Source organism: Bos javanicus, chromosome 20 (genome assembly GCF_032452875.1).
Source record: "Bos javanicus breed banteng chromosome 20, ARS-OSU_banteng_1.0, whole genome shotgun sequence".
Lineage (NCBI taxonomy): Eukaryota > Metazoa > Chordata > Mammalia > Artiodactyla > Bovidae > Bos > Bos javanicus.
This window is the reverse complement of record NC_083887.1, coordinates 398,172-426,068: the sequence shown is the minus strand read 5'-3', so window position 1 is coordinate 426,068 and position 27,897 is coordinate 398,172. Positions and strand designations below refer to the sequence as shown.

Sequence of the window (27,897 nt, the reverse complement as noted above, 5' to 3'; positions counted from 1 at the left end):
CTTAGCTCCTCTGCCTGAGGGCAGAATCTAAATGTGTGTGTGCATGTGCACACGTGTGTGTGTGTGGGGGGGGGCGTGTGTGTGTGGGGGGCTGAATTTTAAGCAGATGGGCAAGCTTCCAGAGGCAGAAATGGGGTCTGGTTCATGTTTGTATCTCCCTAGCATCTAGTGGAGTTCTCAGCACAGAATAGATACACAGCAGAAACTGAGGATCAAAGGGACATTAACCCAACATGCCATGGCGACCAGAGACCATGTGGGGCCCTCCCTAGTGTTCTGTGCCATGAGGATCCCTTGGGGCCAGTCAGGGGGATAAAGTCACTTGGCCTTAAATTATGGTACTACCCATTTCAACTTGTCCTAAAAGCTAAGCCCCATTTGGTCATTGACAAACCTGCGTGTGCATGCTGCTTGCTCAGTTGTCTCCAGCTATTTGTGACCCCGTGGACCATAGCCCACCAGGCTCTTCTGTCCATGGGGTTCTCCAGGCAAGAATACTGGAGTGGGTTGCCATGCCCTCCCTGCAGGGGATCTTCCTGACCCAGGGATTGATCCTGTGTCCCCTGCATCTCCAGCATTGCAGGTGGATTCTTTACCCACTGAGCTACCTGGGAAGCATTGACAAACTCACCTGTACCTGTTTTACCCTATTTTGTCCCATTCATTCATTTTGTGATGGGTCTACTGGAAGCCTGGCAGCGTGCTAGCACCTCATTACTCAAGATGTGGTCTGTAGACCAGGAGTTCCGCCATCTCCCAGGAGCCTATCAGAAACGCAGACTCTCCAGCCTGATGGCAGACTTACCCAATCAGAATCTGCCTTTTAGTAAGATGCCAGGTGATTTACGTGTACACTGCAGGTTGAGAAGTCCTGGTCTAGAAAAAGATAGACACAATGTTTGCCTTCATGGAGCCCAAGGCAGGCAGAGCATCAGTGAACAGCAACAGCTGGAGGTATTAATGAGAGAAGAAAAAACTCTGAGAGCTTTATATCAAGGGAAACTCACCCAGGAGATCGGTTCAGTCAGTTCAGTTCAGTCGCTCAGTCGTGTCAGACTCTCTGCAACCCCATGAATCACAGCACGCCAGGCCTCCCTGTCCATCACCAACTCCCAGACTCACGTCCATCGAGTCAGTGATGCCATCCAGCCATCTCATCCTCTGTCGTCCCCTTCTCCACCTGCCCCCAATCCCTCCCAGCATCAGAGTCTTTTCCAATGAGTCAACTCCTTACATGAGGTGGCCAAAGTACTAGAGTTTCAGCTTTAGCATCAGTCCTTCCAAAGAACACCCAGGACTGATCTCCTGCAGAATGGACTGGTTGGATCTCCTTGCAGTCCAAGGGACTCTCAAGAGTCTTCTCCAATGCCACAGTTCAAAAGCATCAAATCTTCGGTGCTCTGCTTTCTTTATAGTCCAACTCTCACATCCATACATGACTACTGGAAAAACCATAGCCTTGACTAGACGAACCTTTGTTGGCAAAGTAATGTCTCTGCTTTTGAAAGTGCTATCTAGATTGGTCATAACTTCCCTTCCAAGGAGTAAGCGTCTTTTAATTTCATGGCTACAGTCACCATCTGCAATGATTTTGGAGGCCCCAAAAATAAAGTCTGAGACTGTTTCCACTGTTTCCCCATCTATTTGCTATGAAGTGATGGGACCAGATGCCATGATCTTCGTTTTCTGAATGTTGAGCTTTAAGCCAACTTTTTCACCCTCTTATTTCACTTTCATCAAGAGGCTCTTTAGTTCCTCTTCACTTTCTGCCATAAGGGTGGTGTCATCTGCATATCTGAGGTTATTGATATTTCTCCCAGCAATCTTGATTCCAGCTTGTGCTTCTTCCAGCCCAGCGTTTCTCATGATGTACTCTGCATAGAAGTTAAATAAGCAGGGTGATCATATACAGCCTTGATGTACTCCTTTTCCTATTTGGAACCAGTCTGTTGTTCCATGTCCAGTTCTAACTGTTGCTTCCTGACCTGCATACAAATATCTCAAGAGGCAGGTCAGGTGGTCTGGTATTCCCATCTCTTGAAGAATTGTCCACAGTTTATTGTGATCCACACAGTCAAAGGCTTTGGCTAGTCAATAAAGCAGAAATAGATTTTTTTCTGGAACTCTCTTGCTTTTTCCATGATCCAGCAGATGTTGGCAATTTGATCTCTGGTTCCTCTGCCTTTTCTAAAACCAGCTTGATCATCTGGAATTTCACAGTTCACGTATTGCTGAAGCCTGGCTTGGAGAATTTTGAGCATTACTTTACTAGCATGTGAGATGAGTGCAATTGTGTGGTAGTTTGACATTCTTTGGCATTGCCTTTCTTTGGGATTAGAATGAAAACTGACCTTTTCCAGTCCTGTGGCATCTGCTGAGTTTTCCAAATTTGCTGGTATATTGAGTGCAGCACTTTAACAGCATCATCTTTTAGGATTTGGAATAGCTCAACTGGAATTCCATCACCTCCACTAGCTTTGTTCGTAGTGATGCTTTCTAAGGCCCAGTTGACTTCACATTCCAGGATGTCTGGCTCTAGGTCAGTGATCACACCATCATGATTATCTGGGTCATGAAGATCTTTTTTGTACAGTTCTTCTGTGTATTCTTGCCACCTCTTCTTAATATCTTCTGCTTCTGTTGGGTCCATACCATTTCTGTCCTTTATCGAGCCCATGTTTGCATGAAATGTTCCCTTGGTAGCTCTAATTTTCTTGAAGAGATCTCTAGTCTTTCCCATTCTGTTGTTTTCCTCTATTTCTTTGCATTGATCGCTGAGGAAGGCTTTCTTATCTCTTCTTGCTATTCTTTGGAACTCTGCATTCAGATGCTTATATCTTTCCTTTTCTCCTTTGCTTTTCACTTCTCTTCTTTTCACAGCTATTTGTAAGGCCTCCCCACAGCTATTTGTAAAGCCATTTTGCTTTTTTGCATTTCTTTTCCATGGGGATGATCTTGATCCCTGTCTCCTGTACAGTGTCACAAAACTCAGTCCATAGTTCATCAGGCACTCTATCTATCAGATCTAGGCCCTTAAATCAATTTCTCACTTCCACTGTATAATCATAAGGGATTTGATTTAGGTCATACCTGAATTGTCTAGTGATTTTCCCTACTTTCTTCAATTTAAATCTGAATTTGGCAATAAGGAGTTCATGATCTGAGCCACAGTCAGCTCCCGGTCTTGTTTTTGTTGACTGTATAGAGCTTCTCCATATTTGGCTGCAAAGAGATCAGAGCAGGCATTAAAAACCACCTGAAAAGTTTTGCTATTTTGTCCTTAAAGCAGCAGGAATCTCAAGGAAAAGGGTTTACAGCAAGGGTGGGAATGAATGAATTGGCCCACGTCCCCTCTCAAGGGTAGTGTGAGGGTACGTGGGCCCTTTGTGATTCATCCTCAAACAAGACTGCCTTCTCTGTCTTCAGCCACACTCTTGTGTCTGATGAGCAGGGTGGGACAGGACCCCAAAGTCCAGGCAGGTCTAGGCTCAGCCTCTGTCTGTCCAAGAGGAGTCTCCTGTTGATGCACCCTCATTCTGAACCCTGGCCCTTCCTGTGTGGTCATCCTGCTGCGGACCATGCCCAGGGTTTCAGGTAAATGCCTCTTCCCTCAGTTTTGAGATGCACATCAGAGATGCTCAACATGGAATTAGGGTTCTAAAAGTGAATCCTGACTCAGCTCTCCACACCCTCCAGTAGCTAAGTAGAGGCCAGAGGGAACTGTGGTAAAGACTGGAGTCGGAGAGGCCTGGGTTCAAGTCCTGGCTCAGCCATTGCTCACGTTGTGACCTCTCTGAACTTCTGTCAGAATCTGTAAATCCCTGCCACGTAAGGGTATTGTGAGGGCCAGGTACAATGTGCGTGCTTTATTCAACAAATGATTTCTTGAACACCTACTGTGTGCCGCTCTGTATACTGTCTGGGGCCTCCAGTCCAGTCCAGTTCAGTTGCTCACTCACGTCCAACGCTTTGCAACCCCATGAACCGCAGCACACCAGGCCCCCCTGTCCATCACCAACTCCCGGAGTCCACTCAAACTCATGTCCATTGAGTCGGTGATGCCATCCAACCATCTCATCCTCTGTCATCCCCTTCTTCCTGCTTTCAATCTTTCCCAGCATCAGGGTCTTTTCCAATGAGTCAACTCTTCGCATCAGGTGGCCAAAGTACTGGAGTTTCAGCTTCAGCATCATTCCTTCCAATGAATATTCAGGACTGATCTCCTTCAGAATGGATTGGTTGGATCTCCTTGCAGTCCAAGGGACTCTCAAGAGTCTTCTCCAACACCACAGTTCAAAAGCATCAATTCTTTGGTGCTCAGCTGTCTTCACAGTCCAACTCTCACATCCACACATGACAACTGGAAAAACCATAGCTTTATCTAGACAGACCTTTGTTGACAAAGTAATGTCTCTGCTTTTTAATATGCTGTCTAGGTTGGTCATAACTTTCCTTCCAAGGAGTAAGCGTCTTTTAATTTCATGGCTGCAGTCACCATCTGCAGTGATTCTGGAGCCAAGAAAATAGTCTGTCACTCTTTCCACTGTTTCCCGATCTATTTGCCATGAAGTGATGGGACCAGATGCCATGATCTCAGTTTTCTGAATGTTGAGCTTTAAGCCAACTTTTTCACTCTCCTCTTTCACTTTCATCAGGAGGCTCTTTAGTTATTCTTCTCTTTCTGCCATAGGGGTGGTGTCATCTGCATATCTGAGATTACTGATATTGCTCCTGGAAATCTTGATTCCAGCTTGTGCTCCTTCCAGCCCAGCATTTCTCATGATGTACTCTGCATATAAGTTAAATAAGCAGGATGACAATATACAGCCTTGATGTACTCCTTTTCCTATTTGGAACCAGTCTGTTGTTCCATGTCCAGTTCTAACTGTTGCTTACTGACCTGCATACAGATTTCTCAAGAGGCAGGTCAGGTGGTCTGGTATTCCCATCTCTTTAAGAGTTTTCCAGAGTTTGTTGTGGTCCACACAATCAAATGCTTTGGCATAGTCAATAAAGCAGAAGTAGATGTTTTTCTGGAACTCTGTTGCTTTTTCCATGATCCAGTGGATGTTGGCAATTTGATCTCTGGTTCCTCTGCCTTTTCTAAATCCAGCTTAAAGTTCACGGTTTACGTATTGCTGAAGCCTGGCTTGGAGAATTTTGAGCATTACTTTGCTAGCGTGTGAGATCCTTGCAATTGTGTGGTAGTTTGAACATTCTTTGGCATTGCCGTTCTTTGGGATTGGAATGAAAACTGACCTTTTCCAGTCCTGTGGCATCTGCTGAATTTTCCAAATTTGCTGGTGTATTGAGTGCAGCGCTTTCACAGCATCATCTTTCAGGATTTGAAGTAGCTCAACTGGAATTCCATCACGTCCACTAGCTTTGTTCATAGTGATGCTTCCTAAGGCCCACTTGACTTCGCATTCCAAAATGTCTGGCTCTAGGTTGGTGATCACCATTGTGATTATCTGGGTCATGAAGATCTTTTTTGTACAGTTCTTCTGTGTATTCTTGCCACCTGTTCTTAATATCTTCTGCTTCTGTTAGATCCATACCATTTCTGTCCTTTATTGTGTCCTTCTTTGCATGAAATGTTCCCTTGTTATCTCTAATTTTCTTGAAGAGATCTAGACAAGAGCCCTGCCATCATGGAGGCTAGCAGCCCAGTGGAAAAGCATCCTTAGTTGAACAATCATGCAAATAAATATTAGATGACAAATGTAGTCTGTGCTTTGAAGTGGGTGGGAAATACCTATGAGAGAGCAAAACAGAGACCCAGTCCAGCCTGGGAAATCACAGCAGGCATCTCTTTGCCCAGCATGACTCTGCACCTCTCTTTCAGGTACCTGGAAGGAAACCACTTAACAGCCGTGCCCAAGGAGCTATCCAGCTTCCGACATCTGACACTCATGTAAGGAGCCCCGCATCAGTGGGACATCATTGGGATGTTTAGTTTTCTCTCCTAGGGGAGCTTAAGAAACGGGTGCGGAGGAAGGGGAGGATGGCACTGCAGCCGTTGGGGCATTCCTGCCCTTCTACCCCTGGTTGGAGCAGCAGGAGACAGCTAGGAAGAACAGGCCAACCAGATAGGCTGGGCCTCACCCAGTGAGGAGTGCGCACAGAAGCACCCAGAGCCCAGCCTCGGTAGCCACCTGCGTCACCTCCTTCCTTGCCTTCGGAGCCTCTGACCTTCCAGACTCCCAATTAAATTCCTGAGATCCCTTAGTCTTCAGTTTCTTGCAAGCAGTGGCTGCACTCAGGATGGCCAAAAGCATAAATTTGCCTTTTCTTCTTCCTACTTCTTTAGTTACTCAGTGAATGTTCTAAGGTGTTTGTTGTATAGTCGCTAAATCATGTCTATCTCTTTTGTGACTTCATGGACTGTAGCCCTTCAGGCTCCTCTGTCCATGGGATTTTCCAGGCAAGAATACTGGAATGGGTTGCCATTTCCTTCTCCAGGGCATCTTCTCGACCCAGGGAGATAGTTCAAATTGAGACTCCTTCAGGTGGGAGTTGCCACTGTCTCCACGTCTGCCAAAACCCAGGAAAACCCCTGAGTGAGGAGCAGGGCTGCTAGGCATGAGTGAGGCTCGGGAAGCTGGCTGGTCCATGAGCTTTGTCTCTCAACAGCCTCACTGCCTTGCCAGGAGGGCAAGCGGGATCCTTGGGCAAGTGGTAGTTGAAAGATGCCCCGTGTGCTAAGGGGGCAGGGAGCCCTGGAGCAATGGCCCTGGACCTCAGCAGATTATAGGAATCATCACAATACTTTAGGTTTTGTTTTAAATACTGATGCTCAAGCCCACCCTGGACTAATTAAATCAGAATATCTGGCCATGAAACTCAGGTCTCGGAGGACATAAAACTCCCCAGGTGATGCTAATGTACAGCTGATGCTGAAAACCGCTGCTCTGGATATGTATCCCTGGTGAGAAGCTGGAGCTTGTAGTTGGCAGAGGATCACACTCCCACCAACTTCATTCCCTCTAAGAAAGAATGTGATAAGATGGGAAAAAATGAATGCTGGGAGAGAGGGAAGGTGGAGGGACTGTGAAAGCAAGAATTGATCAAGGGGAATAAAAAGCTCTAGAACAAGAAGAAATTGTTATCTTGTGTGTTATGTTTTGCTGGTAGAATAAATCTGATGAGTAGACAGCTGTATAAATGGATGAATGAATAAATGGCAGTTGCTTGAATGACTGATTGAATAAATCTTCAATTAAAAATGAACATTTGTACTAATGAGTGGATAGGTGAATAGATGGATGTGTGGATAGATGGATGGATGGGCAGAGAAGTGGACAGGTAGATGGACAGACGAATGGGCTGATGGATGGACGGGCTGATGGACAGATGGGAGGATGCATAGATGAGTGGATGGATGGGTTGGGCAGATGGATGGATAGGCAGACAGAAGGTTGGACTGATGGACAGCTCAGTGAATGAGCAGATGGGTGGACAGACAGATGGGCAGATGCGTGGATGAATGGGCAGATGGACACATGGATGGATGAGCTAATGGACAGATGGACTGATGGACATATAGGAAGATGGAGGAATGGATGGATGGCTGGATACATGGATGGATTGGAAGATAGGTGGATAGACAGATGGACAGGTAGATGGATGGATGGGTGGATAAACATGGGATGAGGTGGGAAGATGGGTGGATGGAGAGATGGGTGAGTGGGTGAATGAATGAATAGATGGATGCTTGGAAGGCACATGTGCATGAGTGGAAGTGTGAAGACCCCCTTCACACGCAACTAACAGTACAATGTGACCCTTCTGTTTTCTTTTCCTAGTGACCTGAGCAACAACAGCATCGGCATGCTGACCAACTACACCTTCAGCAACATGTCTCACCTCTCTACCCTGTGAGTACAGAGAGCTACTGTGTTTAACATGGGCTTGGCACAAAGTGTGTTCTTCCCGTGTCCCTCAGGCTTATGTGCTCTGCTCCAGTGACCCTCAGGACGGTGGCTGACCCAGCACAGGGCAGACCTTCATCATCAGAAGGGAAGTAACACAGGTCATAACTGTGGGCAGATAGAAAGGGGTTGGCCCCTAATTGCTTCTGAAGTTCATATCTGCAATACCTTCTGTGATTTGTGAATTTTCCCTACTCAATTATATTTTGCTCAGACCCATTTGGACTTCCCTCATGGCTCAGACAGTAAAGCGTCTGTCTACAATGTGGGAGACCTGGGTTCAATCCCTGGGTCGGGAAGATCTCCTAGAGAAGGAAATGGCAACCCACTCCAGTATTCTTGCCTGGAAAATCCCATGGACGGAGGAGCCTGGTAGGCCACAGTCCATGGGGTCGCAAAGAGTCAGACACGATTAAGCAACTTCACTTTCAGACCCATTTATTGCCCATTAGCTCTGTGCACTGTGAGCACTCACCATTTGACAATAGAGGGAGATGACAGCAAAGTTGGCCAGGGAGCCAGCCTGCTAAGGAGCCTCTGAGGAAAGGGGGAGATGAAACCATGAGCTTCCTGGAGTGGCAGGGGATGTTTCTCTCCCCTTATCCTCAGGGTGCTTTCTGCCAGTTTATTACATTGGAGAAGGTAAAGAAACCGTTTGCTTTGGCTGGTGCACAGTGTGGACTCATGCATGCGCCAATAGCTGAGACTAGGAGGGACCAGCAGAGCCTGTGTGTCCTTTTCCACAGGATCCTGAGCTACAACCGGCTGCGGTGCATCCCCGTCCACTCCTTCAACGGGCTGCGGTCCCTCCGAGTGCTGTGAGTACCCCAGTGAGCCGCCTTTGACTTACACTTCGCTGGTAACGGCAGACGGGACTGAGCACTCCTATTCCCTGCTTGCCTTTACTCAAAGCCCACGTCCCTCCCCACCCAACACTCAAAATTTGTTCCATGGGGCAGAGAGAGCTCATGCTTAGGAGTCAGTCGTTCCTGGTTACAGCCCACGTCCTCTTGAGCAACCTGGCGCACATCACTAACCCCTCTTGAGTTCCTACTTCTTTATGTGCAAAACGGGATCCGTAGCACCTCCCTTGCGAGGATTAGGATCTGTAGTTACGTGTGATTATACTCCGCATCCCAGCAGAGCCCAGTAGGCAGCACTCGGCCTCTCTTCTGATGGTCATTATTTCACAGTCGGTCCCCTTGGCTTCAGAAGGGCCATGTTAACAATGCAAACCTCCGCAAGGAAACTGAGCTCCTGCCTCAGAGAGCCCAAGTTGGGAGCCAGAGGCCAGGGCCCGTGCACACACAGCTGTCTGTTTGGAATGGAGTCGACTCACAGAGTTCTTCAAAGTTTTAATCAGTTGTTAACATTGAAATATCATGAAGTTTTTTCCTATCAATTCTGACTTCTATATACGCTCTTGGAAAATGGAGAGACCTGGCCCTCCCAGCTTCCCCTCTGTGTTCTTGCAGGGCTGAGCAGTCTCGCTCCTTTGAACTGAGCTTTGCAGTCAGCAGCCTCCACACCAACGCCCCGCCTCCCCCCACTTAGCTCCGTAGCCTGGCCGGGCTATGCACGGGTAGGGGACAGCCAGCTGAGGCAGGTGACCTCTGAGCAAAGGCAAGATGGCCATAGGGTCCCTTGGTTTCCAGGCATGGCTCTGCCCCTCCCCAGATGTGTGTCTTCTCATCCATGAAATCAGGTAATGAGGGCAATTGCCTCACAGTCTTATGAGGATTAAATGAGATACTGTGTGTAAAGCACTCAGCACAGCTCCGTCCATGAGAAACACTTTATATGCATTTGTTATGGCTGTTTTCACACCAACACTTGCAACAGCAGGAGTGGCACCTCACTGCCACCTGATTTTTGTGCTTTGCCATGTTGCACCTGTTTTCTTGGCAAGGGAGGATCCTTTGAATGATGTTCCTGTGAGAAGAGAGATGCCAAACACTCTGCTCCCAAACCTATCAACTTCTTACCCTTTTGGACTATTACAACTATAATAGTCAGAGCCATATTTTACAGGACTTTTTGTGGTCATTGCCTCACGGAATCTTCTGCAAACAATGTTGTGAGAGTGAGGGAATTATACCCATTTTAAAGACAGGAAAACTGAGGCCCTGATTGGTAACATCACTGGACCAAAATTCAGCAATCAGGAGGTTGCAGAATCAAGCCTTCTGACTCAGAGCCCCAGGATCCTTCCCAGGACCCAGTAATGGTCAGCAGACAGCACCCAACAAGTGGGTCCGTTCATGAGCCTCCAAGCTGATGTGATTTATTGAGGCCCACAAAACACCCGTGTCAGCGACAAGTCCCACCACATGTCATCTGTGCTGTTATTAAAGATCAATTCTCTAGGGGCAAAAAAGTACCCGCGCTGACAGTGTGCAATCTGTTATTGTCACTTATTTATTATCCAGCTTCTCAAGGGAGCTGGAGAATACAAACATCAGCAAAACCATTTCCCTGTTTCAACTTGAATACAATTGGGCTTGTCTCACTGGCTGGGGCTACGGCTGGACCTGCTCCCCCACCACCCCTCAATCCCAGCTTATTGACCCCCCACCACCACCAGTCTTCTAGTTCTGGGCATAGATGGGCTGCCAGGGTGGAACCCACCATCTCAGTGGGGTCTGTGTACATGTGTTCATAATTAGAGCCATTCTGGTTGGGGCAGCTTAACGTGTCCATCTGTCTGTCAACCAGGGTGGTGGGGTGCACAGCACCCCCTGCCCAGGATTTCCTGCTTCCTCAGCACCTCGTTGGTGTCATCCCAGGACCAGAGCTGTCGTTGGTTCACCAGGAGTCCACAGACACGTCCAACACACTTATGCTTGCCTCTTGAATTCAGAACGCATAGGCTTTTCGCAGCATCATTTTAGAATGATGGGCTCTCGTACAGAAACGGGGATCTTAGAGGCTCTCATCCAAACTGCCTACCTCAGTGGGGAGCAACCGTCTGCATAAGGGCCAAAGCAGGAAAAATTAAATGTTTATGGGCTACATTTCTTTTACAATATTTGTATCCTTTCTTGCAGTAATTGGGCACCTAGGAATTTTTTACGAAAAAATAATCCAAAAAGAGAGAAAGGTTCTCTGCCTTAAGATCTTAGTTGCACTGTTATTTTTAACCTAAATTTTAAATATTACTCAGAAGGGCCATAGTGGGAATATATAAGGAAAGCATGGTGCAACCAGTCGATGAAGTACAATTATTAAAAGAGGTAAAGAGGAAAACTAGAGAGCAGAGTGGGAGCCTGTTTACTATACAGTATTATGTGAAAAAATAAACCTAATTTGTGTATATGTTACAATTATAACTGATAAATGTTGATAACCACACAGGACCATACCGGAGCATGGGTGAATGAAGAGAACCATCGAAGGCTAACTCGGTAACATCGAGTCATTTCCGGGCTCTAGGGGGCACAGGCTCCAGTAGCTGCAGCACATGGGCTCAGCAGTTGCAGCTCACAGACTCTAGAGTGAGGGCTCAGAAGTTGTGGTGCACAGGCTTAGTTGCTCCAAGGCACGTGGAATCTTCCCAGACTAGGTATCAAATCTGTGTCCCCTGCCTTGGCAGATGGATTCTTATCTATTGTGCCACCAGGGAAGTCCCAGATAGGGTTTTTAAAATAAGTAATTGTAGTATCAGTAGCTGCTTGTGGACATTTGTATATTCCTTTTTCATATCTAAAGGATTTCATTAATTTGATTAAAATTTCAGAAATGATCCGAGACCCAGGGATACTGGCAGTTTGGGATGAAGTAGGAGGATGAGCAGCAAGGTCTAGCTATAGAAAAAGGCTAAAAAGTGTTCTGGAAAGCAGGAAGAAAGACCTGACATTTATGAGAGAGGGGAGAGAGAGAGGCGAGGTGAGAGACGGAGTTTGTGTGTGTATTGGCAGGTGGATATGAATATATTTCAGATAGTACGTTGGTCAAGGAGCTTTGGAGTACAAAATATTGTGTGAAAATATGCTTTTCCTACCTGACTCCTAATCTAAAAATAGCTGGAAGAGAACTTCCCCCCAGACATTCTAGACCTTGGGGATCCGCCTGTTCCCTGATCTTTGCCCCACGCCGAGTCACATGCATGCGTGTGGTCCCAGCTGTCATCCCCAGTCGCAGGAGGGCCACCTGGATTCAGCGCCGGGAGGACTGTGTCAGTGTGGGCTTGTGAGGGAGCGAGCGGGCTATTGTCATTCATCATCCTCTGTATTTGTAGCTCCTGTCCCTGAAGTAGGTCCCTGTGCTTGCTGCGCATGCACCCAGGGCTGTTCTTCCCTGTCAGGTCACTGTATGGACCCTCCGTGCAACATCTCTGGGAAGGGCCCCATTTGCCCTCTGCTTGATTACCCTCGGAGACCAAGAACTCACTCCCTTCCCAGACAACCATATTCCTAGTTTTTGGCCGTGTGACATGTGGGATCTTAGCTCCCTTTGCCCCCTGCAGTAGAAGTGTGCAGTCTTAACGACTAGACCACCAGGGAAGTCCCCGGCTGGTGACCAGATATTAAATATCAGACAGTCCTGGAGAGCCAAAAGGGGACTCCTTGTGACCTTCAAACCATGGTCCTAGTTTGGCCCTTTTTGGTGCCACAAAAAAAAAAAAAAAGTTTAATTATGAGTTTTAGAAATCAGGAGTGAGTCTCAGAAATTATCCTGTCCAAACCATTCATTTATAAGACAAGGAGACAGATTCAGAAAGGTTGGATGCCTTGCTCAAGTTCATTCACTTATTCATTCTTTCCTGAATGCCCTCTGTGAGTTAATGCTATGCTAAACACTGGGAGGAAGGGGGTGGAAATAGTGAAGGGAGCAGTTTATGCTTTCAGAGAACACATAGTCTAAAGGGGAAGCAGAGCAACTGCAGTGCTGGGTGATGCCTGTAAAAGAGCCACAGGAGTACGAGAGAGGCACGCAGCCAGTGCTGGTCACCAGCGAGACTTTCTGATTTAAAAACAGTTCTCACTGCTGACATTTACTTAACCCTGACTATGCACTGCACACTGGGCTAGACACTTCTGTTACATCATCATATTCACTCTTCCCATCAACTCTAGGAAGAATGTTCCACTGTTATCCACATTTTCCAGATGAGGAAACACAGGCTTGGCAAGATTAAGTAGCTTTTCCAAAGTGACAGAACCAGGAGAGTCAAGTTGGGATTTGAACCCAAGACTGTTTGCTGTCTGAATCACTGCTGTTAACTTCTGTCCTGAAGGCTGAGTCTGAAATGTCAGAAGGAGTCACCTAAATCGGGATGGAGTAAAGAACATTCTAGGCAGGAGAAATATAAATTCTCTGGACAAGCCTGGAAGTCAGGAAGGGCATGTGTGTGAGGAGTGTATACAGGAAGCTCCGTGCACAGCTGGAATGTGGCTTCTGGGGATGGGGGCAGGGGTGGAGACTGCTGACTAGTTATAAGGTGGGAGCAGGACCAGGGCTGGAACCCGTGTCTCCTGGCTTCTAGTCTAGTGCTCTGTCCACCACCTTCCATCCTGCTCCATTGTAGGTTACCATCTATTTATTTATTTGGCCACACGGGGTCTTAGTTGTGGTGTGTGGAATCTTTGGTCACAGCATGTGGGATCTAGTTCCCTGACCAGGGATCAAGCCCGGGCCCCCTACATTGGGAGCACAGCATCTTAGCCACTGGACCACCAGGAAGTCCTGGTTATCATCGATTTTTATTGCCTCGCAATTCAGACTGTTCTTGAAGACTGGGGGCGGGGGAGGGTATGTGGCCTCTTTAAAAATAGATTTTTTTTTTCCTACCTAGAGAGGGCTGGGATAAGAATTAAAGAGTGGGGTGGCATGAAAGATATGGGCAGAGAGGTAAGGCACCTGGGGCGGCTCTGCCAGAAGTCACCGTGTCTGCTGGAACCCCACGTGGGGCCCCTTGGGAACAATAGGCTGCAAGGCTTCAGGCTTCCACCCTGGGTGAGTAATGCCTTGAGAAGAATGGCCCCAGTGTGTCCCGGAACAGGGAAGGGAGGAGTTGGGAGAGTGTTTGCAGTAATCCTGGCTGACGCGAGGGAGGGCTCGCCACGTGCCGGCCCTGCATCAGCTGAACCATCCGTAAATCCTAGCTTAGGAAGCAGTGTATGAGATCCCTTCACAAATGAAGGCAAAGACAACCAGTTCAAACTACCTTAGACAGAAATAGAGACTGTATCAAGGCAGGGAACTGAAAAATGCAATAGTAGGTATTAGGTTCTCGGGCTGGATGCCAGTACCCCGGGGGTACTGTCAGAAATGCGCCTCTCTCTGCCTCACAGACTGAAACTGCCTCTGTCCTCATAATTCCAAGGAAAACCCCAGAAATGTCTCTCATTGACTTGCTTAGGTCACATGCTCAACCTCAGAGCAATCACCATGACTCTGATTGGGCAGACCTGGCCCATAGCTCTGCCCACAAGGCCAAACCGCTTGGACTCAGAGGTGGGGAGGGGTGAGTCGCCATGGAAGAGGGAGGAGCTGTCAACAGAAAAGAGGTGCTTGATGTCGATCAACCCATACCCCAAAAAAGTATCTACTACAAATTGTTTAGTCGCTAAGTCATGTCCAGCTCTTTTGCAACGCTGTAGGCTGTAGCCCTCCAGGCTCCTCTGTCCATGAGGTTCTCCAGGCAAGAATACTGGAGTGGGTTGCCATTTCCTCCTCCAGGGGATCTTCCCAACCCAGGGATCAAACCTGTGTCTCCTGTGTTGCAGGCAGATTCTTTATCACTGAGCCACCAGGGAAGTAGATATTAAGAACTCCTCCATTTTAGAGATGAGAAAACGGAGGCACAGAAAGAATACATCAGTTGTCTAAGTTACACAGGCGTTGATTATCAGAATGAGGATTTGAACCCATGTTTTCTGGCTCTAAACAGCCCCCAGGTCACCTGGGAGTTGCCTAGTTTGCTCAAAAGAGAATTCACCCACCCCATCTCACGTTTAGGACAAGGGCAGTTCATGTCACCTATTGTACAAGCCGTGAGCATCACCTACTTATTCAGATCCAGGTTCAGGCAACCGAGAACTGACAGGGCATGGTTACGCCCTCCTGCTGCTCTCATGATGTTCTCACGTGCATCCTGGAGTTCCCTAGGCTGCTTGAACACCACCTGAGAGTCAGGTGGAAAAAGGGAGTACCAGGCACTTGAAGATGAGTCATGCAGTTCAGAGCTGCTTGCCGCATCACCCTCTCCCTGCCCTCCCCACCTCCATGAGGTATAAGGGAAAAGAAGAGAGAAAAGTGCTCCCCAGGAGGGTGCATTGGTCCCTCTCCCCTGGCATCCTTTAAGAGGGTGACTGAACATGCGAGAGTCCTTCTTTGGGGCCAAACCAGAAGCCAGAACCTGCAGCGTGGGCAGATTTCTTTAGCATCATCCCAGTAAATTACAGCCCCATTGCATGGCCGTTTATAGAGATCTCAGCGGCTCAGCTCATAATAAATGGGAGTGTGACTTGCAGGAGTCACAGGACCAAAGCTGCCTTTGGGTCATTTGGTGTTTTTAAATTAGAGCTTTGTGCCTCTCCAGGGGCCCAAGCCGCATTCGGAAATGATTAACAACGGGGTTGGGTGCATTTGCTTGCAAACAGCAAGCAGCCATGAAGTCATCCAAGTTAATAGCAGTCGGGAGCCACTCTGATTCATAAGTGACCACATGGATTAGAGACTAAATGATACTGATAAATGTGTGAGGCAGTGCTTCAGCCCCTTCTTATCCGGGAAGGTGAGAAGCTAGCACGAACACTGGTTAGAGGACTGGGCACTTTCATCCTGTTCTCCTGGCTGCCCAAGCATCGAGGACCGCTACTCAGGGAGACCAGGGGTGGAGGGGAAGGGGCTTATGGTAATGAGGAGAGCAACCCGGGACAACCACGTGTGGTCCGGAGGACCAGGGCAGCAGCATCACCTGGGAGCGTGTTAGAAACGCAGAATCCACGGAATCAGAATTTCTGGGAATGGGGTTCAGAAACATGCATGTGTATTAGCCCCAGTGCTCAGTCAGCTCAAGATGCTTTACTTGTTATTAAGTGTAATTAAGCTCACATCTATATTCCAGCTGAAGACCCAGGGCAGGCTAACATCAGCTAACAGGAAAACAAAAGAGCAGGTTCTTAAGTTATTATCCTGTTTACACTTCCACAGTCAATGTTAATCACCCCTTCATTAAACTAGGGCTCCCTTCGCAGCCCAGGGGATGGTGCCCAGCAGTCACTAAGGAAACCTTGGAGTTTCTGTGAATATCCTCCACCTTGCGTTTCCCAGGCCAGACCCTAAGTGAGTCATCAGCATGGGGATTTTTTTCTTTGCAGTGGATGACACATCCCTCCATGGGGAGACAGCCCATGAATTGGGGATTCACACGTGTTGTTACTTGAGCAGCAAAACCATGTTCCTTCAGCTTTTTCACAGACCTGTTCTCCGCGAATTTATTAAAAGCTCAGTGTGTGTCCCCACCCTGCAAGTGAGAATAGCTCCCAGTTACTGCACCACAGAGTGGACAGAGGTATGTTTAACGCCAAGCAGGTTGCCTGGCCCCTCAGACACACTGTCAGATGATGCACATAAGAGTGAGACCCACGTATGTGTGTGGTTGATGCCAAACCCTTTCCCATAAAGATGAATGTCCAGCTCCAGGGAATCTGTCCAGGGGCCGAGTGCCCCCTTCCCTCTGTCTCCTCAGCTGGGGTTGACAGCAGTTCTCAGTTCAGTTCAGTCGCTCAGTGCTGTCTGACTCTTTGTGACCCCATGGATGCAGCACGCCAGGCGTCCCTGTCCATCACCAACTCTTGGAGCTTGCTCAAACTCAAGTCCATCATGTCGGTGATGCCATCCAACCATCACATCCTCTGTCGTCCCCTTCTCCTCCTGCCGTCAATCTTTCCCAGCATCAGGGTCTTTTCCAATGAGTCAGTTCTATGCATCAGGTAGCCAAAGATTTGGAGTTTCAACTTCAGCAGCAGTCTTTCCAATGTATATTCAGGACTAATTTCCTTTGGGATTGACTGGTTTGATCTCCTTGCAGTCCAAGGGACTCTTAAGAGTCTTATCCAACACCACAGTTCAGTTCTTCAGTGCTCAGCTTTCTTTAAGTCCAACTCTCACATCCATACATGACTAATGGAAAAACCATAGCTTTGACTAGATGGACCTTTGTTGAAAAAGTAATGTCTCTGCTTTTTAATATGCCGTCTAGGTTGATCCTAGTTTTCTTCCAAGGAGCAAGCATCTTTTAATTTCATGGCTGCAGTTACCATCAGCAGTGATTTTGGAGCCCCCCAAAATAAAGTCTGTCACTGTTTCCACTGTTTCCCCATCAATTTGCCATGAAATGATGGGACCAGATGCCATGATTTTGTTTTTTGAATGCTGAGTTTTAAGCCAAATTTTTCACTCTCCTCTTTCACTTTCATCAAGAGGCTCCTTAGTTCTTCTTTGCATTCTGCCATAAGGGTGGTGTCATCTGCGTATCTGAGGTTATTGATATTTCTCCGGGCAATCTTGATTCCAGCTTGTGCTTCATCAAGCCCAGCATTTCTCATGATGTACTCTGCATATAAGTTAAATAAGTTAAATATACAGCCCTTCCTTCTGTCTCCTGAGCTGGGGTTGATAGCATTTCTCAATCCCCCTTAAATCTCTCTAGGTAAATATGAAGGGAACCAGTTTCGTGATCTGTACCAGACATTGTTCAAGACCTTTTATGAATATTAATAATGGTTAACCATTTAGTACTTAGAAAATGCCAGGCTCCACGTGGACTCATGCACCCACAGCTACCTGCTATGCCAAATCTCCTTACTTTCTTTCATTCCCATTTTACAGTAGGAAACCACGGCACAGAGAGCGTGAGTAACTGTGCCCACTGTCATACAGCTGGTAGGTGGCAGAATCAGAGTTTGAATACAAGCAGCTCAGCTCCAGAACATCCCATCTCAACCACAGTTCTTCCCATTATCTCTGAAACTTCAGTGTCTTCTTTAAATCACTCTCTCTCTCTCCATTTTTCAGGTGTAAAAATGGAGGCCCCGAAAAGGAAAATAACTCACCCAGTGTTCCACAGCTGAAAGGGACTGATTTCTGATTCCATCCCACGTCTAATCCATCTTGGTCTTTCCCAAACCCTCTACCCACTGCATTCCTGCTTCTGAGCTGGGTGCGGAAGCATGCATGCTCATGACTTAAAGGAGATGCCCCCTCCCGCTGCCGGTGGCAGGGCTCTGTGTGCTCAGAGGCGTGACTAGCCAGCCTGGGACACCAGGAGAGGGTAGTGAGTTCAAAGCTCCTGCTGCAGGCTGACCTTCTGACCTGTGCTTCTGCTTCAGCACCCTCCACGGCAACGACATCTCCAGTGTTCCCGAAGGCTCCTTCAATGACCTGACGTCTCTTTCCCATCTGTAAGTAGCCCTGTTTCTCCCCCTCATGCATCACTCAAAACAGAAAAGACTGTAATGCCAGGGGTGATAGGGTCACTGTTACCACCGCAGCGTGATTCTTCCTGTATGTATGGAGCATGTTTTATTTACAGAAACATACCCACGCTGAGTACCTTGTGTGTTCCCAGCTTCAGATGCCTTCATGGGCATCAGCATCAATTATGTAAACAATATAAATGTTTAATAAGAGTGCACATAAAACTCTTACTATGTGCTCAACACTTTAAATGAATTATCTCATGTATTTCTTATAGCAAATAAGGCATTTTTATCCCATTATGAGACATGGTGAAACTGAAGTTAAGAAAGCTGAAGACTTGCTCCAGGGGTTGCAGAGCTAGTAGGTGGCAAAGACCTGGTTCAATCCAGGTTTGCCTTGATGCCAAAACACAGATGCTCTCCGAACCCAGTATCAGGTAGCGCCTCCCATTTCACACAGGGGATACTGAGGCCCCTGAATATTAGGTATTGCATATCTCTCCCAGTGCACATGTTTGAGTTTGTATATCGACTCTCTGTATATTTAATTATTTTCATATTGTGCATATATACTACAATACTGATATATTATACATGCATATTATAAAATATTCAAAAACTAGAAAATTAAAAGTGAAAGTCACTCAGTCGTGTCTGACTCTTTGCAACCCCATGGACTATATAGTCCGTGGAATTCTCCAGGCCCAAATACTGGAGTGGGTAGCCTTTCCCTTCTCCACGGGAACTTCCCAACCCAGGGCTCAAACCCAGGTCTCCCACATTACAGGCGGATTCTTTACCAGTTGAGCCACAAGGGAAGCCCAAGAATACTGGAGTGGGTAGCCTGTCCCTTCTCCAGCAGATCTTCCCAACCCAGGAATCAAACCAGGGTCTCTGCATTGCAGGCGGATTCTTTACCAACTGAGCTATCAGGGAAGCCCAGGAAAGGCTATGATTAAAACTCAGTGGAAGTTTTCGTGTTTTCTTCCCAGACAGCACTTTGGAGGTATCTGCACTGGAGGTGTCTTTCTTTGGAGGCATCCCTCCCCTGCATTTTAAAGCTGAGTGCTTTAGGGGAGGAAAAATTTCCTTATACCGTCTTTGGTTCTGTGGCCAGCCTGACATAAGACACATTAACAGGAGAAAAGCATACAAATCATTTAATATTTTTATGTGTACATGGGAGTCTTCAAAAGGAAATTGAAAATCCAAAGATACCATTGAGCCCCAAAGTTGATAGACGTTATCTGTTTTTGATTTTTTTCTTGTCCGTGCTGTGTGGTTTGTGGGATTTTTAGTTTTATAGTTGCCCAGCTGGAGATGGACCCTGGGCCCACAGCAGTGAGAATGCAGAGCCCTAACCAGTGGATCACCAGGGAATTCCTGTATTTGTTTTTACAGAAAGAATGATACAGTGTGGGGCTAAGGGCTTCCCTGGTGGCTCAGTGGTAAAGAATCCACCTGCCAGTGCAGGAGATGCAAGAGATGGGGATTCGCTCCCTGGGTTGGGAAGATCCCCTGGAGGAGGGCCTGGCAACCCACCCAGTATTCTTGCCTGGAAATTCCTATGGACAGAGGAGCCTGATGGGCTATAGTCCAAGGTGTCGCAAAGAGTCAGACACAGCTAAGTTACCATGCACCCACGTGACAAGACAGAGGGGCCTGGGTGAGAGGCAGTAAGTCATCGGACAGTGACTAGGAAATATTTTAGTAGGTTTATTTGTACAGATCCATTCTGGTGTCAACTCCCAGTCTCTGGTGATAAGAATGTTCTTTTCTTTCTAGTGCAGGGGGGGATCCTTTCTCATAGGAAATATGATCTGCTTTTAGGCAGAAACAGCATCTCATGTTTCTTAAGTGCCTTCAACTCAAAACAGTCACTAGCCAATGCAGCATATTTGAAGCTGGCATCCTCTGAGCCCCTTTTGGTGGTCTGAAGCTGATTCCTAGGTTGCTGGGTATCAAAACCTTCTCTCTGAGTATATCCTCTAGTGCACTTTTTAGTGGGGCAAGAGAGTCAGGTAGTCATTGGCAGAAGGCCCAGGAAGCCTCCCAGAGGGGCTGGAATTGGGGATGAGTTGAGGATGGTATCTCACCAGGGTAGGTGAGACCACGCCTCAGAGAGGGGAGGAGCTTCTGTGGGGTTGGAATATCTTCGGGGATTGGAGATAGAGTCTGGAGTCATGACCTCACCCCAGTGGGAATAATGTCTTTGCTGGTCCTCCTGTTGGACACCCCCAATCTAGGCAAAGTCTAAATAGTCTACTTTTTCAAGGGATTTTGGAGCCTATGGGCCAGGCTGGGCAGGGGACCCTGATTTGCTGCTCTGCCTCCTAGGGCACTGGGAACCAACCCGCTCCACTGTGACTGCAGCCTCCGTTGGCTGTCAGAGTGGGTGAAAGCTGGGTACAAGGAGCCTGGCATTGCCCGCTGCAGTAGCCCTGAGCCCATGGCTGACCGGCTCCTGCTCACCACGCCCACCCACCGCTTCCAGTGCAAAGGTAGGTGCTGACTCACCCCTCCACCCGTCTCTGCGTGCGCCTCCCCCCCCGCCAGCCTCCGCAGGGTCTGCTCTGTCTCCAACAGCCCGTCAGAGCTAGGCATCTCAACAAGTGTGACTTCTAAAACCATTGTCCCATTTCTTCCATGGGCCACACAAAGACTCAGATGCTGAAACCAATGTAGACCTGCACCTACGTGTCCATTTGTCCTTCGTCCCCCTGAGTCCCTTGCTGCTGTTTCTATGTATTCCTCGTTGACTTCTTACTCTACCTATTTTTGCATAGCTGGGAAAATCTTTAACCTTAATTTTTAACCCAACATTCTTAGAGCATAAGCATTTTCCCGTTTTACTATAGCATACTTTGATCTCATGAGATTTTGATGGACTGCATGGTTATCATAACAAACTACTGCTAGGTTCTTATTCGGTGGCAGGCATTCTGTTAAGCAGTTTTTCATGTATTATTCATGTAATTCTCACTTTCCACGGAGTCATTTAATTCCCCAAAATGAGAAACCTGAGACTTACTGAGGTTGGTTGACTTCCCAAGATTACACAGCTAAGAGAACCCCAGGTCTTTCTGACCCCAGAGCATGGTCTTGATCACCAAGCTGTACCACTCCACCATAACTCCACAGGAACTTCAGCCAGTTTCTGAGTTTGAACTTTTAGAGTATTTCCCATTTTTTCCCTTACCATGGCTGCATAAAAGTCTGTCTCTCTTTAAAATTACATCCTTAGATAAGATTCAGAGAACAGAAATTACTGAGCCAAAGTATACGATCATTACAAAGGTCTTCACGTTTATTGCCAAATTGATTTCCAGAAAGGGTTGTAATCAATTTTCACTCCCAGGAGCATCGTTGGAGTACATTTTTCATCAGACCCTTGCATTATTTTATCTTATTTTGTAATTATTGCTAATTCAACAGGTAAAATATTATATACCTTTATATTTTGCCTTTGGTTATAGGGGGAACTTTTTTTTTTTTTTTTCAAAAACTTACTTTCCATTTGTACTACAGATTTGTTTGTTAAAGTCCTCTGCTTATATCCTAAGGTCGCAATGTTTATTTCGATTTACAGATATACTTTACCTCTAAAACTTCATTATGTCCCTGGAACACACTGTCCCAAGAACAGACAATGTCCCTGTTCTTCAGTGAAGCCAAGATTGAGCCAACTGGCACTGGTTCTCAGTCAGGCCATTCTGTTCACTCCGCCCACAGATGGTCAGACTCACCCTGGGGTCAATCTCAACCCAGTCTCCAAACTGATGACTGCTACCCCAGGATAACTGAAAGTCCTGACATGAAACACGGCGTGACTATCCAGGGTTCTATCAACGCTGGCAGCAGTGGCAGCACAGCCCCTGTTGAAAGCTCTGTGCAGGGACATGGCCTCCCTGCTTCCAGCCCTGATGGCCAAGGAGAACAGGGCATGGTTGAAACTGTCATGGATGCAAAATATACTTAAGCCCAGTTGGCCACCGTCAGCACCATTGCTGTGTCTTCCAGGGCCATTTCTTACCTCTTCCTGCTGACTCAAGGGCTCTGTAAGGAGGACTTCCTATGTGTGCCTTTGGCCCAGGATCTGTGCCCTCTTTAGCCTGGCACAGACTATTCCGTGGGGAGAGGTGTTTGGGGAAGGAGGAATGGGAGGTCCCAGTGGAGCCTGGGCCTGGAGCTTCCTGAATATAAAAAGATACACAAGGGGTTTCTAATTATGGTGCATTGTTTGCAGATTAGCACCAAAATCGGATCAGGCTAATTACAGTAATTGATTTGACTGAGAAGTGCTTCTGAATGATGTCCCGCTGTGACTTTTTTCCTCTCTGGACGATGACTGAATTAATGGGACTCTAGCTGGACTGGATGCGCTGGCTGGAGAGGGCCAGCCGCCATCTGGACAGATGAGGAGAGCCTGTGGCTGACCGAGGAGGGAGCCAGGGCAGAGAAGGGAGGGGTGGCAGTGAGCCTACGGGGCCCGCCCGCCAACTCTCTGTGGTTTGCCACCAGGGCCAGTGGACATCGGCATCATGGCCAAGTGTGACCCCTGCCTCTCCAGCCCGTGCAAGAACAACGGCACATGCAGCCAGGACCCGGTGGAGGGACACCGCTGCGCCTGCCCCCAAGGCTACAAGGTACGCAGGCCGCCCCCACCTTCCGGCCGCTGGGGGGCGCTGCGCCCCGCTGACCACCCCTTCTCCAAGGGCAGTGCATAAGTCCACTTTACAGCGCACCCCGAAGCCGTGTTGTCAGCAAACCCCGGAAGTGGTGGGGCCTTCCCAGTGGTATTTTTTTCTCCAAAGTTTAAACTTTTTATTTTGTATAGGGGTATAGCCAATTAACAATGTGATAATTTCAGGTGAGCAGCAAAGGGACTCACCCATACATATACGTGTATCCATTCTCCCCCAAACCCCCCTCCCATCCAGGCTGGTACATAACGGTGAGCAGAGACCCCTGTGCTGTGCAGTGGAGGGCCCCTGTAGTCTTGATCGTGATGCAGGAGGAAATGTAATACTTGTATTTTCTTGCTCGAACGTGAGCAGATTGTCTCAAGAGCTAATTTGCCTCCAATGAGAGACATCCCTTGAACCCACCACCATCCTGACTTCCTTACAGGGGGACTCCTGAGTCTCCCCCACCCCTGACCCCTCTCTGCTTTAGCACTGGTTCCAGCTTGAGGAGGTTCAGGGATGGGGATTAACAGGCCTACAGGCTGCCAAGCCAGCCTTCCCTGTTGACAGGCTCAGCTCAGCCAAGCCGGGGATGGACATTCCAGCTCTCCTGTCCTCCCTGGAGACCCAGGCTAATTCCAGAATAACCCTTGCCTCCTTCCTCCTCTCCCTGCCATATCTAGAGCACATTAATCTCTGGAGAAAATGGAAAAGGTCCTACGCACTCCGCTTGGCACTTTATTAATCTTTTCCTCTGGGAGGAAGGATTTATGAATTCTCATTTTACAGACATGGAAACTGAGCCTCAGACTTGTTGAAAGGGCTTGACTCAATGTCCCAAGCTTGTAAGCAGTAGAGTTGGGTTAGGACCCAGGGCTACATGATTCCTGAGCCCGCCCCCTTTCCCCTGGAGGGTTTCCTGGATAACTGAGCCCTTCAGCATGCCTCACAGAGGCCAGCAAAGCCATAACTGGGTCCTCTTCCCCACAACACTGACAGCTTCCCAGATTCCAGCGTCCCAGGGCCCCCATCAGAAGGCTCTAGGCGAGCCGAGAGTCTGTAGACGTGCCCAGCCCATCTGATGCCCACACCTGGTCCGAGCTGGGTGGGAGGGAGCTGGCAGCCCTGGTCTTCTGTCCCCACGGGGGTCTGTGGGTGTGGTGACAAGCTTGACAGGCAGACTGGCTCTGGGCAGCAGGCCTCCGGCGTGACTTTCTCTGCTGTATCCATGCCTCCGGTAGACAGTGTCAGAGTGCCATCTATGGGCTTGAGATAAGACAGCCAAAGGATTTCTTTGAAGCTGGGCAGACGGCCCTCCCTGCCCAGGCAGCCAACCCCAGACACACACACACACATACACACATATATAAGGTGATCCCAGACACACACATATGCACATAAGGTGGTCCCAGACACACACACACTTACATACATGTGCTCAGTCGCCCAGTTGTGCAGCCAACTCCAGGACCTCAAACTCAGGGTGGTCCCAGACTCATGCCCCCCCCGCCCCACACACATATACATACTTATATACATGTGCTTCGGAGAAGGCAATGGCACCCCACTCCAGTGTTCTTGCCTGGAGAATCCCAGGGACGGAGGAGCCTGATGGGCTGCCATCTATGGGGTCACACAGAGTCAGACACGACTGAAGTGACTTAGCCGCAGCAGCAGCAGCCTACATGTGCTTAGTCACTCAGTCATGTCCAGCTCTTTGTGACCCCATAGACTGTAGCCTGCCGGGCTCCTCTGTCCACTGAATTTTTCAGGCAAGAAGACTGGGGTGGGTTACCATGCCCTCCTCCAGGGGATCTTCCCAACCCAGGGATCAAACCCATGTATCTTACGTCTCCTTCGTTGGCAGGCAGGTTCTTTACCACCGCACCACATATGTATACATATTGTCGGGGAAGACGAGAAGTTAAGCAGACATGCTCCAGAGACCTGGATCCTCAAATTCCCTTATGTTCAGTGGAGAAAACGCAGGCTATGGATTTACACTGCTCAGCAGGTGTGGATCCCGGCTTCGTCATTTCCTAGTTGTGTGGTGATAACCCCAGGCTTCCCATCTGCACACTAGGATAGGACCTGTCCCAAAGTCTTGCTGTGAGAATCAGATGTACAGTAACACATGCAGTGTACCTAGAACAGTACCCAGCATTCAGTAAGTACTCAAGAGCTGATATATGGCTGCCTTTTACCTTCACCCTACATGCCGGTCCCTAATGCCAGGGTGGTGGCTGTCGGGAACAGGTGATTTCACTGAGGATTCTCAGTCTGTGACACTGAACTCCCAAGGAGTGTCTGCTGCTTTCCTAGAGCTGTGACATGTATATTTATACATCCCCCGTTCTGTACATGCATAGTCATCTTTTTAAGCATCGACTATGCACCAAGCACCTGGACCTCATGCATTTATTCCTTCCTCTGCTGTTTATAATCACCTTGTGAGGTGGGTGGTATCATCCCTATGTTAAAGATAACTACGTCACACTCTTGAGTCTCACTTCCCTCACTTTAAAGTTGGCCTGAGTCTGACAGCACTGGAGCCAGGTTCAAAGCCCCAGGCTTCTTCCCATCACACTTGAGGACAATGTGAAGCTTGCCTGGCCCTCGGTGTCAGAGCAGGGAGTGCACCCCTGGGGTTCCTGCAGGATACTGCTATGCGTTTGGGTTTTGCTGATAAGATCCTGAACATCTTGTCGATTTTGGAAGAATTTGAACAGAGATTTTGATGTTTAGGAAGTTGAAGGGCCCAGGCAGGTATAGAGTACATTGCTGCTGCTGCTGCTCATGGTGCTGGTGGTGGTGATGATTCTGGTGATAGCATGATGGTGGTGGTGGTGGTGGTGGCCATGACAGTACTGTTAGCAGCTGGCATTTACTGAGTGCTTACTGACTGCTGGCAGCATCCCAAACAAGCTGCTTGCATTATCCTGCATCAGTTCAGTTCAGCTCACTTCAGTCGCTCAGTCGTGTCTGACTCTTTGAGAACCCATGAATCGCAGCATGCCAGGCCTCCCTGTCCATCACCAACTCCTGGAGTTCACTCAAACTCACGTCCATCGAGTCCGTGATGCCATCCAGCCATCTCATCCTCTTTGTCCCCTTCTCCTCTTGCCCCCAATCCCTCCCAGCATCAGAGTCTTTTCCAATGAGTCAGCTCTTCGCATGAGGTGGCCAAAGTACTGGAGTTTCAGCTTTAGCATCAGTCCTTCCAAAGAACACCCAGGGCCAATCTCCTTTAGAATGGACTGGCTGGATCTCCTTGCAGTCCAAGGGACTCTCAAGAGTCTTCTCCAACACCACAGTTCAAAAGCGTCAATTGTTTGGCACTCAGCTTTCTTCACAGTCCAACTCTCACATCCATATATGACCACTGGAAAAACCATAGCCTTGACTAGATGGACCTTTGTTGGCAAAGTAACGTCTCTGCTTTTGAATATGCTATCTAGGTTGGTCATAACTTTTCCTTCTAAGGAGTAAGCGTCTTTTGATTTGCATAGTCCTCATTAAAGCCTTAGGAGGCCAGTCCTAAAGTGACCCTCATTTTACAGTTGAGGAAACAGGACACAGGAGGTGAGCAAGCCAGGATTCAAAGCTAAAAGTCAACTGGTTCCAGAATCCGTGCCCTCTGCCAGTGCATTCACTGTCCATTGGCAAGCACCATGACAGCAGGGGCTGCAGATGAGGGTCCCTGGCCATTTATAACCTGCCTAAATCTCCAGGACAGGGAGATACACAGGGTGGTGGTAAAAAGAACCCACTGGGACCCTCTGGAGCCTGCCTCTACCTGACATGACCTTGGACAGCTCTGGTTCTCCTCCCCGCCCGTTTCAGGCTCCTCAACAGTGAAATGCAGCAGGCTGAACCAGAGGGGTCCCTTAACCGCATACTGATCACACTCTTTTTGGTTACGCCTGTCCTTTCTGCCAGTAGAGTGATTGGCACAGTAATTCTGGGTGAATTGCTAAGATGACAACAGTTACCAGACAGCTGCAAAACGCAGCTCAAAGTTCAAGCATTTATCTAGCTGTTCCCAGAGATCTCCATGTTCCCAGTGACTAGTGAGTGACCTTGAGAAGCCACAGTATTATAGAAAGAGCATGGCACGGCTGAATGTTTAGTAGCAGCTACTGTGCATCTGTTATAATGCCAGGTCCCTGAGAAGCAACTGAAGTACATTATCTCACTTAATACTCCTCCAAAAGAAGGACGATCTCTTTTGATAGATGAGGAAACCGAGGTTTCAGAAAAATTGAAAAACATACCCAAGCTCACAGACCCCGGGGGCACATTCACTAAACCCAGAACCCAGCTCTCTCTTGCTGCAGAGACTATACTAAGCCCTCCACTAGTAACTGACTGTCTGTAGCCCCACTTTTATCACCTGTAAATGGGAATAACCATGCTGACTGCAGAGCTGTTGTAAGGATTAAAAGGGGCCGCATGTGTCTTGGCCTCCCTCAGTACCAGCATTCAGTAGACACTTAACAAAGCGTAACTCTTACCATGATTCTAAGATTTGAGAACATAAAATTGAAATTTTGGCTGATTTTTTGCAGCCATTTAGCTTCACGCACATATGTCCAGTGTCTCAGAACAGTGCTTCTCACACTTTAAGGTGTGCAGGAACTACCTGCAGACCTTGTTAAAGTGCAGGCTCTGGTTCATTAGATCTGAGACTGGGTCTGAGGTTGGGCATGTCTAACAAGCTTCCCGGGGCCACCAGGCTGCTAGTCCAAGGACCACACTTGGAGTAGCAAAGTCTTAGAGCCACCCTGCTGGCCCCGTCTCAGAAACAGGATCCCAGTGGGGTTAGCTGTTTCCAAGGTCCTGTAAAGGAACCTA

General features: G+C 48.0%; 1 protein-coding gene across 3 annotated transcripts in view; it reads left to right on the top strand.

Annotated features, from left to right (window-relative positions):
* SLIT3 (slit guidance ligand 3) overlaps nt 1-27,897 on the top strand; it is a 764,694-nt gene that overhangs the window by 691,859 nt on the left and 44,938 nt on the right. For all 3 annotated transcript variants that reach the window (XM_061393171.1, XM_061393168.1, XM_061393169.1), the window contains exons 21-26: nt 5,846-5,914; nt 7,806-7,877; nt 8,678-8,749; nt 18,269-18,340; nt 20,696-20,859; nt 22,880-23,004. In XM_061393171.1, coding sequence (XP_061249155.1) covers nt 5,846-5,914; nt 7,806-7,877; nt 8,678-8,749; nt 18,269-18,340; nt 20,696-20,859; nt 22,880-23,004 — 574 coding nt within the window. The remainder of the gene's footprint in view (nt 1-5,845; nt 5,915-7,805; nt 7,878-8,677; nt 8,750-18,268; nt 18,341-20,695; nt 20,860-22,879; nt 23,005-27,897) is intronic.